General features: G+C 41.8%; 2 protein-coding genes across 3 annotated transcripts; both read right to left on the minus strand.

The window, feature by feature from the left end:
- Positions 1–325: 325 nt before the first annotated feature.
- LOC136436376 (protein unc-93 homolog A-like) lies at positions 326–6,632 on the minus strand. Its single transcript, XM_066430312.1, has 5 exons — positions 6,315–6,632; positions 4,204–5,417; positions 3,720–3,835; positions 3,045–3,196; positions 326–1,179 (listed from the first exon to the last, which is right to left on the minus strand). The coding sequence occupies exons 1-5, from the start codon at positions 6,343–6,345 to the stop codon at positions 962–964; spliced, it is 1,731 nt and encodes a 576-aa protein (XP_066286409.1). The 5' UTR covers positions 6,346–6,632; the 3' UTR covers positions 326–961.
- A 298-nt stretch (positions 6,633–6,930) lies between these two features.
- On the minus strand, positions 6,931–11,103 carry LOC136436381 (protein unc-93 homolog A-like). 2 transcript variants are annotated; one of them, XM_066430324.1, is made up of 5 exons: positions 10,841–11,103; positions 9,027–10,180; positions 8,375–8,490; positions 7,980–8,131; positions 6,931–7,605 (listed from the first exon to the last, which is right to left on the minus strand). In XM_066430324.1, exons 1-5 carry the CDS (start codon positions 10,869–10,871, stop codon positions 7,343–7,345), a joined length of 1,716 nt encoding a protein of 571 aa, XP_066286421.1. In that variant the 5' UTR covers positions 10,872–11,103; the 3' UTR covers positions 6,931–7,342. The 2 variants fall into 2 exon arrangements, with proteins under 2 accessions (XP_066286421.1, XP_066286429.1); XM_066430332.1 differs by having other exon boundaries at positions 9,027–10,042; positions 10,841–11,102.
- Positions 11,104–15,225: the final 4,122 nt, after the last annotated feature.

Raw genomic sequence — 15,225 nt, forward strand, 5'->3', positions numbered from 1 at the left:
GTGATAGTTTGGCAGGGAATTGTTTCGACATTATGTCAAATTTGCTATAAAAACACGCCAGCTCCCATCGAATTCTGACCACTTCATCATAAAACAATAAAACTATATCTAGTATTTTCAAAGTGACCGACACATGTTCTCTTGATATATCTATACATCCTGCTTTTAATCAGTTTAGATTTAGAGATAAAGCCATGATATGAATGTTGACGTTATAAACTTTGTCTTTCCACATCGCGATCGGTATCTTAGTTCAAGATGTTTGTTACGAGCGTTTGAGGACTATGTGCATGTAGGTAATAACAGATTCAATCATGTAGCAAGATCATTGTATGGTTACCTTTATTTCTAACACGACAGAATCTTGTCATACAAGCTTCTCCCAATAACACACACGTGTTTTCATTTACGACAGGTTAGTATGTACATTGTCTGGTGCTGAGACAACCTTGTATACACAAAAACACAAAAGAATGAGAAGGCTCTAAAGAAAGGTTGTTAGCAAAATAGTCCTTTCAGCTGCATCTCAAGGGACGAACTCTTCTGTAGTATATACGCCAGCATATATACAAGTACCGCCATGTTCTTCTTGCTTTTAAGCAAGCCGTTATTCTTAAATACTTAAATATCAATACTTTCTTGCATTTATTCTACAAGCAGAGATTCGGCTCTGGCTTATTTTTGACGTCTTTTTAAGCGTTTTTATTGGGCTTTCTAATTGTTCCGTTTTCTTTATGTCGCCAAGCCTTAAGACAAAAACGCTTAAAAAGACGTCAAAAATAAAACCAGCGCCGAACCTCTGCTTGGAGAGTGTTGCATTTACATGTGCGAAATATTTATTAACAGACATTTCATCAAATATAACGTTAACCATCGCAGAAAACGACCTCCGACAGGCAGATGCTATCTTGTGAAGTACTGCTTGTAGCGTGTCTCAATAAAAACACATAATTCATTGTGCTTATTCTGACTCGTGTGCCGCCTTCCTCCACTCCAGTACTTCCAACACGGTGTACGTTGTCATGGAGATACCGAGAAGCGCCAGGAGGATGTAGATTTTGACGGCTGCGCAGAGGTAGCCGCCGTACCCAAACGCGACGGTGTAGCCGATGGCGCCCCAGAAGCCGTCCATGGAGAAGGCGACCTCCTGACAACCCGGGAACAGCACGCCGTACAGAGCTACAGGAGTGAACAGGTGTATAGTGTCACTTGTCACATTATCACACGACTGGGGAAACAAACCGTGCCATGCACGCAGGAAACAGATATGACACACACGTTACAAGAAACAGAACAACGCATGGTTGAAGAAATGTTAAGACCCCCTGTCACTAGACCCGCGGCACGTTGGCGGCGTCGTTGCGTCCTAAACTGGATTTGTGTTACCCTTGACTTTATAATGGGGATATCATTCAAAACGTACAAGTATGACCAAAAAGACAACAAAACACACAAAGCTTAGAAAGATAATTTTTTGTCGATGAAATTCGTTGCGTGTTTTGTCAATTCGATCGACCGCAGCAACTCCGCAAGCGTGCCGCGGGTCCAGTGAGAGGGGGGCTTTCAATAGATGAGTACACCGTACACCCACACTTTATCAGACGGTACCGGGTATACAGCCGTTTTACGCAATGGCAATGATGAATTTCCCCTGAGCACATAGAAGCTGACACTCGTCATAAACAAACATATTGAAGGAAATGGTTTGACCGTGCGACGTTTAGAAGAAATGTTTGTTCTTCATGACCCACAAAGTACAGAGTGTAGTGTATAGCTAGTAGAACAGCATGTTACTATAGAAATGTAAACATCATTAAGAGATACGAGTAATCATTGTGTGCATTTAAGCTCTTGACAACCGGAACTAGAGTTCCACGACCTCATACCTTCGCCAAATGATTTTAACCTTTATGACTGATGTATTAGGAGTGTTTCTCATCAATTATAAATCATACCAGTTGATTGTCTTAAAATACAACATGTCCAAAGTATGAGCTTAACAAATTATGAGCTCAACAAAGAAGGTTATGCTAATATTTTTCATTAATTATGCAAATGAGGCCCTTATTAGCATAATTTGATTCAACGATGTTTACATTCACATAACGTCCCGATGCCAAAAAAAAGTATTGAAGGTATGAAATTGCCATCATTTGCCAGTGTGGAATTAGAGAAGTTACTCATCAAGTATGCAAATTAGCCCACATTAGCATATTTTCTATCTATAAGCATTTCTCTCTTCCTCAGTTACAATTTGAATAGTCATATCATGGAACAAAGCGGATTCTAAAGTTGCCTCATTAATTATGCAAATTAGAATCTGATTTGCATAATTATTGCCCAATCATACTAAGCATCACACAAGCTATCTACATACCAAAAATAATGACCATCCATCAAGCCCATCCTGTTATAGTATTTCCTCATTAATTATGCAAATGAGGTCTTCATTTGCATAGTTCATATCAATTAATATTTCTCTCTTCCTCAGTTACATATGTCACATGTTTCAGAGTCCTATCATGGAATTTGGCGGATGTATAAACTTTCCTCATTAATTATGCAAATTAGATACTGATTTGCATAAGAGGTGTCTAATCATGTACATCATCACTCAAGCTATCTACCTACCAAAAATCATTACCATCCATCAAGCCCTTCTTGAGTTATTCCCTTTCAAAGTCAGACGCAAAACCTGCTCCTGCAGTTCCAAAAAAGCTAGGGGGCCCAAACCCACACCACTTACTCTCTGTCCAAAGATCTATCTACCACTCAAAAATAAGTTCCATAGCATGTCCAGAACACGAGATATCAAACCAGGAAGTTCCGCTGCAGTACCGTAAGAAGCCGCTAGGGGGCCCAAAATCTAATCGTTTTTAGGTCTCATCAAAACCTACCAACATACCAAATACCAAGACAATCCATCAAGGCGTTCTTGAGTTATTCTGTGCCACTACAAACAGACAAACAAGCAAACAAACAAACAAACGCTACCCTCTGCATAACCTTCTCGGCGAAGGTAAATATGGTTAGTGTCGACCTACAGTTTATCTGTGTCTGCCAGATGGCGTCCGCTACACCCCACAGGCCGACATGCACGAAGAACACAGGGGCGTACTGAGGGTCAGGGGTCATGGCCAGGAGGTGGATCATCAAGGACAGGTTCAGGAGACCCCCAACAGCAACCAGCGCCTGTCTGAAACGGGAGGGAGAGATATATCGATTCATTTGTTTTCTCTGTGAATGTATAGTTTCATAAGGTTGGTAAGTTACTGCAAGGAGGTTAAAAACCTGGTTACTGGATACCAAAATGCTTTGTACACAACCATAGGAATTTCCCTTAGGAGGGTGACAGACGGTCACCAATACGTCGGCTAGGTACAACACTTGTTTGTTATTACTAGTATAGTATCCATATTTTATCACTCTTATATCAAACAAAATTAAGTCATTGGAGTAATCATTGTGTGCAAAACAACTATAGTCAGTTCATGAATACATCATAGAAAAGAAGTAAGGAAGACATCAACAATAGTATTACCGTCTTGGAAAGCTAGAAAGGAAAGAGAACACCAGTTTTATGTATCTGTAACTATCCACCTACATGCTACCCACCTTTATCTAGAACACATACTGGTAGCTTTGAGGAATAGCAATGCTATCTGCAATCAATGACATTACAAAGGATAATGCCCTTGCTACAATGTAAACTGAGTTACCTCGGAATCCAGTTCCGAATTCTGCCGATGAGAAATGCTGAGAAAGCGTCACACACGCCATAACAGATCATCACATAGCCAATCCAATGGACTCCTAGGGTACAGCCGACAAAGGCCTGTATAAACATGATTTCTATTTAGAACATGTATCCTCGTGATCATAAAGGTACCTGCAAACTTTGATGTATTAGAAGGCAATACAAGACAATAAAATAAGGCTTTCCCTACCCAGGAGATATCTTTTAAGTACTCTTTCTCTGCCTTGCGCACTCATGATGATAAAAATAGATAAAGGACTGTCCTAGGCTATCAAAATGTATGTATGTATGTTATAAATTTTGTACAGAATAAAGATGACTAGAAAAAATCATGCTAGATTGTATAGGTGGTCAATTGCTCTGATCACTTGATATATACATGTACATGTATGTTGCTTTGTTGTTGTCTTATCGAAAGGCTTAAAGGTTTTACTATTATCACATACCCTTGTGAAGACAGCCACGTTGAGGGCTTGCTGCATGGTACCGTACGTGATGAGCGGGATCAGTAGCATCATCCTCTTCTCTTCGAACATGAACCTCCATGCGACTATGAACCGATCGCACAGCAATCTCCAGTCGGTCGCTGGAGCTTCCTCCTCCGCCTCCTGTTCAGCGACTGGACCCTCTCTGGCGGGGGCGTCAGATGAAGGCTTCCGCTTGCAAACGTTTAGGAAGCAGTGTTGCGATTCCGTCTCTGTCATTCGGTCGGCAAACACAGCCATGATGAGCACTGCAAAGACGCCACAGGCTAAATAGATACTTATGAGATATTGGCGGAGATGAGTGCCTTGCGGAAGAGTAAAACTGACGTCATCGTCATTCGGACAATGAGATGCTCCGCAGTGGGACAGGTTTGCTTCAGGGACGGGTCCTGGACTTCCCGCCTGCTGCCGGAGGACTAGCGAAGAAATCAGGTTGCCCCAGATTTGGGACGTTTGGAAGATGCCAAAGAAGATGCCAAAGAAGCGAGTGATGACCACAGATAGGTTCTCTTTGCTCACCTGCGCGTATTTGACGGCCAGTTCGGTAAGATACGCTCCATTGGCTGCCCAAAGACAGGCAGCGGCCGCACCAACCAACACGGAAGCAGGAATCAGAGTATAGAACTCTAACCAATAGTTTGCAATGGTGAATACAACATACACCATCATGGACCCAGTGATGGTCCACTTGAGACCCAAGAGACCCATCACTACTGGCGCTATGAAGGGACAAGAGGGGATGAGAACGCCGTAGAGGACGGCAAGAGAAGTCTGACCGATGTTCCGATCATCATTGATACTGCTCTGCAGGTTCTGAAGCGACTGGTATGCAGTGAAAAGCAAAAGAAAACCAAAGCTTTGCACAATGAGATTGATCATGAGTCTCCGTTTCTTGGAAGCAGACGACGCTCTGTTGGAGGTGACTGAAACACGTTGGGGCCGGCTGTTTTCCACAGTCTCTGTGTTAGGAGCGTCGTTAACGTTGTTATTGTCTTTGTTGTTGTCTGGAGAATGGTAGGGAGGTAAGGGCTCAAGGGGAATCGGTGTTAGTTCCTCCCCAGCCAGAGGGAAGTCAGAAAAGAGATCTGAGAGTTGATTGAGTTCTTCTTCCTCCAGAGTAGCCGCTCTTGTCATCCTCATGTCCGAAAAATCAAAGGCGACGTTGTCGGCCCCCTCTACGGAAATAAGAAACACGGAAATACGTCAAAAGGCTATGGGTTTATTGCAAACCATGTTGTTGATTATTGGTCATAAATCATCATGGTTTTAATAATACTAACCAAACATTGTGTCATATAATGAGATGGATGAAAGGGTAGACTAGCAGCAAGGTAAACATTTTGGTAATTTACCTTATAGCAGCTGCACAAGAGGCAAATCTATTGACGTATTTGTGAAAACCTTTCATATGCAAGCGATTAAACATTTATGCTTTACACTAACCAAACATTTAACACCCTTGCTTAGCTGTGAATGTATCAAGATGTAGTTGGAAGTATCGTTGTGAGGTATTTTGTAGAAATGAAATGGTTATGAGCCCTGAGACGTATCCCATCGCCAGTGGTCCTTACGTAAATCATTACGACAGCTCCATAGTAACTCTGTCTCAACCCATTCATACACGAGACCTCATATTTACACTGGCCACCCCCGAATCACAAAAACAAACGGAGCAACATGGTAGTCAAAAGAACAGTCTGGAAATTTTACAACTAGCTTTTGTTATTAAATCTATAGAGACGGTTTTTCTCACAGCGCTCAATTCATACCAACGATTTTTTTTGCATGATATCTACATCATGAGACTAAAACGTAAATATTTGTTCTAAATTCAGTATTTGCAGAGAATTGATCCATTTTGAATAGGTTAGTGTATTGTGTACGTAGCATAGGCGATTCAAGTATTTCTAACCGTACAAAATCTCTTAATTAAAATCAAAATGCTGCTTACGATACCGTAAATAAGATGAAAGCAATGAAAACAATCTAATATCATTTCACACATACTCACAGTAACGTAAACGTAAATGTTACTGTTGACACTTGTTGCCATTTTCATACGGAAGGCTTACCTTCGTAAGCTTGTCTTTCTGTTCCGTCCATGATCTTTTTTGCAGTTTGAAGTCAGTTCAGGACTCAAGTCGAACTGTTTATCCAGGGTAAACATACACACGGACAACGTTTAGCGGCATGCGACACTTCAGACGCCCGCCTAGCTTCGAGGCTTTCACACAAGGTGCTCTCGGTGTGACCGGTCGTGTTTCTCTGTCCCGCCTTTATCGGTAACCCATTGTTTACTCTCGTTAAACAGAAGCAAGGTTGATCGGGCTGTTTTTCTCACATTCATTTGTTGCGAGTGACGGCCTCGTTTCTGATGTGTCTAGCTAAGAGGGTCAAATCTGCCGTACTTAAGACCACCTTTTGTTCGACTGAACTTTGATAGCGATTGGCGGCTGGCTGATCTTTGATGCAAAACATGCTAAAGTGAGCCATAAAGTACGAATCTCAACAAAATAGGGTAAGTACTAAGATCGATAATGACGTCGATATACGTACGTGTCTTTGGGTGTCCCATTATCGCTCCTCAATTCAACAGTCCAGAAAAGACAACAAGTCTAGGTTATAGGTAATGAGCAAGACCGAGAATGCCTTAAAAGGAGTTTTATTTCGCACACTGAAAAAGCAGCTAATTTGAGGAAAGTTTTTATCTGTTACTACTTTCCTTTGGTTGCAGGTTTGGTTTGGATCATAGAACTTTATTGCACGACAATTGTACACGGTACAATGTATGGCAACAACTATTAAACATATGCATAGTACAAAATAAAGGTGTAGAATAAAACTTAACATCCTAATTACTAATACAATAAGGGCTGGCATAAGTCTTTGATAAAGTGTTACGATCGAACGGGGCTTATTATTATTTTCGGTATTTTTAATAATACATATGATACGCCTGATACAGGGAGCTATACAAAAGGAAATACAACCAATGCCACACGTAGGTATCTAAGTTTATTCATGACCCACAGGTTATTCAATTTGGTCTATTTACACTGAAAACAACGTTCAAAGTTGTAAATCCTACTACATGTAGTACTCAGTTGGATGTCGTGTTTTCCTTTATCTCTGTCGCGTCTTCGGGAGTGTCCCCATCGTTCTCCAACCTTCTCTTCTCCATCAGTTCCACAACACCGTAGGTTGCCATGGAAACGACGAGCAGAGCCAGGAGGATGGAGATCTTGACGTCAGCGCAGAGGTAGCCGCCGTATGCAAATGAGATGGTGTAACTCACGGCGCCCCAGAAGCCGTCCATGGGGAAGGCGACCTCCTGTTGACCTGGGAACAGCACGCCGTACAGAGCTGGGGATGGCGGGGAAGCAAAGTGTCAACAAGGCAAGATAGCGAAACGGGGCGCTTTCGTGCCCTAATTCACTGGCTTTCTATGTGGATCAAACTATACCAACCCACCAACCTAGCTAGCTAGCTAGCAACTACAAAGTAGACGTACTAGAAAGAAAACAAACATGCAAACAAACAAACAAACACACAATCAATCAATCAATCAATCAATCAATCAAACAAATACATAAACAAGAAATTTAGATAAAAAAAAAACTGTATCGGGCAAATGTATCTACCAGGGCTTTATCATTGTTATTGTGTCTTTGGCTCTCTACTCTCTCCAAATAGACTGATAAGGTAGTTAATTAATAAGATGTGACAAAATTACGTACAGTTGATTTGTGTTTGCCAGATTCCATCCGCCACTCCCCACAGTCCAGCGTGCACGAAGAACAGGACGGTTAGAGAAGGGTGCGGTTTGACCGTCAACATTTCAATCATCAGGGCCAGGTTCAGCACTGCAGCTGTCCCAAATAGGACCTGTCTGTAATGAAAAAAAAGTTTTGTTTGAATCCACAAGCAGGCAAATTTGCCAACATAGTTTTCTATCATCAATGAAAAATCTTCCTTTTTTAAACAGGGTTATTACACAAGGTGGAAAACAAATCTACCTTTCTTGCTGAAATACGGATACGGATGGCAAATTACTGTACTGCAGTGTTGATTTGTATGTCCCTTCCCATCACATGTCAGTTCCCAAAGTTTCTTCTGTTTAGTACAACTTCACCTTGGTATCCATTTCCTCAGCCTCCCCACCAGGAGCGCACTGATGGCGTCACACACGCCGAAACAGATCATCACCCAGCCGATCCAGTGGATCCCCAGGGTACAGCCAACAAACGCCTTTGGTTGGGAATGATATAACAAGGGAAGCAGACATTGGTTAGTTTGAGATACATTTATGAAAATAATACATTCATGAACTTTTTTGAAAATAAACTTATAAGAGTTAGTAAGCAAACGACAAGACTGTATGTCTAGACGTCTAGGATTGAGCTAGCTTGGTATGACCTAGGTAGTAGCAATACGCTTCTAAAACTCTCGTTGATCATTTGCTAGTAGATGGCAGGCACATTTCATAATCACACATGATAATAATGCACACTTAAGAATAAAAGGTAGTTGGAAGACAATTCACAAAGTATGACCATAAATGCCACATTTTAACAAACAGTACCAACTCGACTACCGGGAACACATACGAGTACTCTGTCAGATGAACTGTGAAAGTCATTGTCATATATCTGGATAGTGTCATGTAGCACTATATCAAAGACTTATGCTGGCCCTTATTGTTTTAGCAATTTGGAAGTTTTGTTCTCTTGCCATACATTGTACCATGCACGATTGTCGTGCAATAAAGTTCTTCTATGTATTACCTGTGTGAAGATGGCGACATTCAGAGCTTGTTCCATAGTGCCGTACATGATGAGAGGGATGAGAAGCATCATCCTCTTCTCCCGAAACATGAACTTCCACGCAGCCAGGAACCTCTCACAGAGATGTTTACAGTCAGGTGATGTCTCATCTTCATCTTCCTCAGCCTGTCCATCATCCCCAGATGATAGATATTTGCCTCCGCGTCGTTTCGATGTCTTCAAGCACGAGAAGATTCCCTTCCCTGCCTCCCTGTCGGCAAACAGAGCCATAATCAGCACAGCTAGGATGCCGCAGACCAGGTAGATGCTGATGAGGGTTACCCGCAGACTATTGGGCGGGATAACAAGGTTACCAGCCCCGCCACCCGGACAGTTGGCAGCGCCGCAGGATGAGACGTTCGCCGCAGATGGAGAGCCCTGGTCCTCCGCTCCTTGCTGCAAGACGAGGGAGGAGATCAGATTCCCCCAGATTTGAGACGTCTGGAAGATGCCGAAGAAGATGCCGAAGAACAAGGAGATGGTGGCCGCCTTATCCTGACCAGTAACTAAAGCATACCTGGTAGCTAACCGTGTCAGGTAAGCCCCATTGGCGGCCCAAAGACACGCTGCTCCGACTCCGAGGAGAACTGATGCAGGGATCACAGTGTAAAACTCTGACCAGTAGTTCGCAATGGTGAAGATCATATAGGTGACCATCGACCCGGTGATCGTCCACTTCAGTCCAAAGTACCGCATGGCTACGGGAGCGAGGAACGGGCCAGCGGGGATGAGGCTCCCGTAGAGGACGGCCAGGGATGTCAGGCCGAGATTACGGGCTCGGTTGATGCTGCTCTGGAGGTTCTGTAGCGACTGGTACGCAGTGAAGAGGAGGAGGAACCCGAAACACTGGATGAGGAGGTTGATTATGATCCGTCTTTTGGTTGAGGATACGTTGTCTGGAGATGGTGCCGAGGTTTTGCTGTCATGACTGTTTTCGTGAGCATTTGCATCCAGCGGAATGGACTGCAGTTCGTTATCTATCGGTGAAAAGGTTGTAGACATGTTGGTCAGGTGATTGACAGAAAGCGTAGGGATTTCTTGAGGCGAATTACCGGCGAAGGACGCCTTCCTGGTCATTGTCAGATCCGTGAAATCTGAAGCACGATTGATGACGCCTAGAAGCAGAAAGAGATTGCACTTAGGTGATAGAAAGCAATTATATTTCTCCTGGTGATTGGACTTCTGTTTAGCGTCTCACTTTTCAAAAGAAACTTCACTGGCAGTCTCTATTACAAACATCAACATTAGCGTTCGCGTAGCTCATACGTAACAAAATGCCAACACATCGCAAGGTTTCTAATTGCCGTGCCTTTTGTTGTTGTAGCATATCCGCGTACTTTCTTATCAACTAGTCTCTGTTTGCACTGCAAATGTGTGGGCCCAAATGAGAGGTTACAATCTGTGTTAACCGTGATCATTTGACATGGTGGCCGCAGCTGATACTTAAACCACAGATCTCGTTTATTTATATCAGCTCAGAAAACGTACTTTAAAAACCAAAATAGTAATACAAAAAGAAGAGAAGACAACTGCACCAACGTTAGCATGGTTGGAAAAGTAAACAGTGACCTACAACAACACAGGACAGTTTTACAATAATTACAATTCATTTAATGGTAATTATTCCATAAAGAAGATGATATGGAATCGATTATGCATACTAGTCATCTTGAAGGTTATCATTAGGAACAATTCTTCAAGCTTGCTCAATTGATCCATTGCAAATCATCGTTTATCTTCTTCTTCTTGTCAATCCAAGTTGAAATGTCACTAACCTTCAAGATGTTGTGTCCTCCTCTTCCCCATGTCTCTTTGATGGATTGTATTTCGTTGAGAAAAGTCTAAAGCTCGCAGGTTGCCAGGAAAGATTTATTGTACAAGTGTTGTGACATCCGCGGCACCTTTTGTGTTTTTCACTCTTCGTCTGTCCTGTGAGGTCATGTAGGGTTTAAGTGGTTGTACCAACGCGTAGGGTACACTGAGACGATAATAAGTGACTTATTTTCTGACAGGTATACAACAGGATCCCTGTACAAAAGCTCTGGAGTTGATTAATACTTGCAAACGCTGATATGATGGAATGCTGCACACACGTAACTGTTTTGAGTCGTTTACTAAAAACTAATTATAAAAGTAAGGATTTGCATATTTAGCTTGTGCTGTGCTGGTCATATATCACATTTGGTGACAGTCACGCCCCCCCCCCAAGAACCTATACACAACAATAACAACATAACCATCTCGTCGGAGGTTGAAGAAAACGGCGTGCAGATTCGGTCGGATCAAGGAGGTTTTGCGACCGTTGGCCGGGTCAAGTATTACATGGAGTCGGACGGTCACCATGTGGTATTCAAACAATGAGTCCATTCTCATGCGGAAAGATTGTATATGTGGAAACGAACTGCAATCCCATATAATTCACAGATTTGCCGTTGCTTTCCTTCTATTCGAGGAGAACTAGAAGTCTGAATTCATAGATAATCGTACAACCTCATAACCATATAACATTATCCAAATAATAATAAAAGAAATCATATGGACAACCCAAGCTAGAATTGATGTACAGCTGATAAGATATCAATTGAATATTTGGTAAATATCTACACTTCACAGATTTGCCGATGCCTTTCTTCTCATTCCATGATAACTAGAAATCTGAATTCATAGATAACTAGAGTTCCACGAACACATTATCTTCGCCAAATAATCAAGGCTTATTATGATTGATATTTACGTGCTTATCACCCCCTGCAAATTTGATCATGCACCATACCATTTGGAAGTTATGATGGGGCGAATGAGTCCAGTCTAGATGGGGTTAAAAATCATTTGGTGGTACAGGACTAGTATATGTGTAGAGTGTGCTGATATATGTTATAACTGGTCATGAAAAAACATGAGTATGTTGATATTATATGGGCCACAAAGGTTCGATATTGCAGTGTTGTAAGTTGAAAGTGATGATGAAATGGTACAGTCAATATATATGAATAGAATAAATCTTTATTCCATATCATACACATTTTGAAAGACATAGTACATGTACATGTGACTTTTCCGCACCTGCAAATGTAGCAGTGGTGCAGTTTTGGTGCAGCGTACTCTCTAAGCAGAGGAGTGGGTCTGGCTGGTTTTTGACGTGCTTTGAGGTGTTTTTGTCAGGCTTTATCTCTATTTTGTCCCCTTTTCATTATGCCGCCAATCGTGGTGAACAAAATGCCTAAACTGAACGCGTTAAAAACCAGCAGGTCCCACACCTCTGCTTGGAGGATAGTTTATTTATTTGACCTACATGTACGTTTATGCAAGGCCATCTGGTTACATGACCTGACAGTCCCATGTCCGATTATGAAATGCAGTGGGCTAACAAACTTTCCTTTCTAATTATGCAAATGAGCTCCTGATTTGCATAATTAGTCATTGATTATGTAAAGCACCATCTGAGCTCTGTAAATACAAATGTACCAAATATCACGACGATCTGTCGACCCCTTCTCAAGTTATTCATGTCCGAATGTCAAAACAAAAACACCCACTGCAGTTCTTAACAAGCCGCTAGGGGGCCCAAATTTACAGAACTTACTTTCTGTGGCATGAACTATCTACCACACAAAAATCATGACCATAGCACTTTCAGAAAATATGCCTCCAAATTTTGAAGCTCTGTTGCAGTACCTTAGGTGCCCGCTAGAAGGCCCATTATCGAACTTGACCTTCCTTTTTGTAAACCCTACCCATCCACTAGATATCATACAGATCCATAGACAGCTTCTCAAGTTATGCTGGCGACATACAAATACACATCCACACAAAGCCCGCTGCAGTACCGACGGAAAATACAAGGGGAACCATTTTTGAACTTGACCTCCGTTTTCACAACATCTACACACCTGCAAAAAATCATGAAGATCCATCAACGTTTCCGTCACTTTTTTTGCCTACATACAAACGCAAAAAAATGCAAAGTCCGCTGCAGTACTGTTGAAAAATGCAAGGTGAACCATTTTCGAACTTGACCTTCCTTTGCTCAACCACTACACACCTACCGAAAATCATAAAGATTCATTGAAGCTTTCTTGAGTTATGCTCCTGACATACATTCAGACCCACCCAATAGATTTTTCAACCGAAAACATAATCTTCTCCGAGTACAAGTACTCCACGATGGTCTAAACGCTAGCTGTTTGTTCTCAGGGCCCATTGTTTAGTACTCCACCCACCCGCTGGGTCACAGAGCCTACACGGCAGTGCATAAAAGATCATAGATATGATTAAGTCCTTGATATGATGTAAAAAACACCCAAGTTTAATGCCCGATTCGATGGTTACAGTATAAAACAAAAAGAAGCAGTCGCAAATACGATTTATCAGCTTTACAAATGTGTAGAAGGTAGGAAATGACAATTGAAAATTTACCGCGTCCCTGGGCGTTTAAGCTAAGTTAAAGAGTCACCTCCGGTCAATAAACTTTGACCTTAAAGCAAGGTAATGTTCTTAGAAATATATATCAATCATCGGTTAAAGCCTTGATTAATACAATGTAGGTCTTTAAATTAGGTCTAAACCGAATATGTTTGATGTCTTTGCATTTTTAACTCATTTTGACAATTTTCTGGTACGTTTTCTCCCACAGTTCCAGATAGCCGATTATGGATGGCATGCAAATGAGCCAACATGGCGGCTATATGTTGTTCTTTCGATCGGTGTCATTTTTGTCAAAAGCTACCATGCATTTTTGAAGATATTGGACAAGATATGAAGTTTACCCTTATGTTGTAGTTTCCACGCGGTACTACAACATGATGTTGAGTTATAATGAGTTCTGTCGGCCTGGATCACAGAGCCTTATTAGCGCCCCATTGTCTGTGAGCACGCTTTCATGCAAATTGCGCCTTTGTTACCTGCGCTTTGAGCGCGATTTTCAACTTGTGAATTCTGCGATCGCTCAGCGTGTGTACCCTGTATTCTGGTCCCGAAAGTTAAAGCCTAAGTTCTGGGCGACCCTATTTTCCTCGTATCTTCCAGTGATTTCATTTCCTTGGGTAACGATTCCGGATGTTGAATTATATCATATACTTGCTGAGCTTGTGTTTCTATCCTACATTCCTAGGCATTTCTTTATTTCGCATTCGTTGTTCTCTTACAAGGCCTGCAGGTATCATTGTGAGACTGTTAACCCGAACACAAATTATTAATACAGTCAAACATAGTATTGATTAACGACCGGGTCTACAAGACACCCCTTGGCTCAAGATGACCGTTTCTTTTTCGATCCTAATTTTCTCCCGCTAACACAAGAATGTTAGCGTCTTGTCCGAGTCGTCACAGTTTGCCTATCGCGACCGTGACAAACTTGATTTGCGACCGTTCTAAACGACCCAAATGTTGCCGATGACGAGGGTGTGACGATGTTTCTTTCTATTGATAACTGGCGGGGATTTAAAAAAATCGGTCTGTTTGGTTTGGATTTTTGGGCGGCCGGGCATCCAATATGGCGGCGGCGTCATATCGAGTTATTGGGACAGTCTACTGTGATGTAGGTGGGAATCTTGAGGGCTGTGTGTTTGAACTCTACATTTAACAACATATCATGTCAAGTTATTCATTACAGAAGAATATCTTAATGAAAGGAACAGATATCAAATATTGTTTTTCGTGGTAACATATATGTTCTGAAAATAAAGGTGTCTGTGTTTCTTGTTTACCCATGCTGGGACAAAATGACGTATCCCTTGTCAACAACTTCAGGCGTCGGCAATTTGTTACAAAGAACCTTTTCGGAAAAGTACAAACGCCAGCTCGTGATTATCTTTACTTGAAAGAAAGCTAGGTCGACAAATTGAGCACCGATGGAAAAATCCTTCCAAGCTGTGTCTGAACATATTAGCGTTTTGATTTTACTTCACGGGTGTCTTGATTCCAAGCCAAGCTCAGGAAGAACAAAAGAAATGCCTGGCGACCATTTTTGAACGGGAATATTTTCAAACAGCGGTCAATTATTTCAGTTCAAACACGATGGCGAGCATATTTTTCCAGTACACCAGTAATTCTTGGAAGGTACTGGACAAGGCTAAAAACAATTTAATAAGTAACCTACATGTACAGACAAATTATAAGCTTGGGTTCCATCAAGACCATTACATTTTGTATCACACTAAAA

The sequence above is a fragment of the Branchiostoma lanceolatum genome, chromosome 1 (genome assembly GCF_035083965.1).
Source record: "Branchiostoma lanceolatum isolate klBraLanc5 chromosome 1, klBraLanc5.hap2, whole genome shotgun sequence".
NCBI lineage: Eukaryota > Metazoa > Chordata > Leptocardii > Amphioxiformes > Branchiostomatidae > Branchiostoma > Branchiostoma lanceolatum.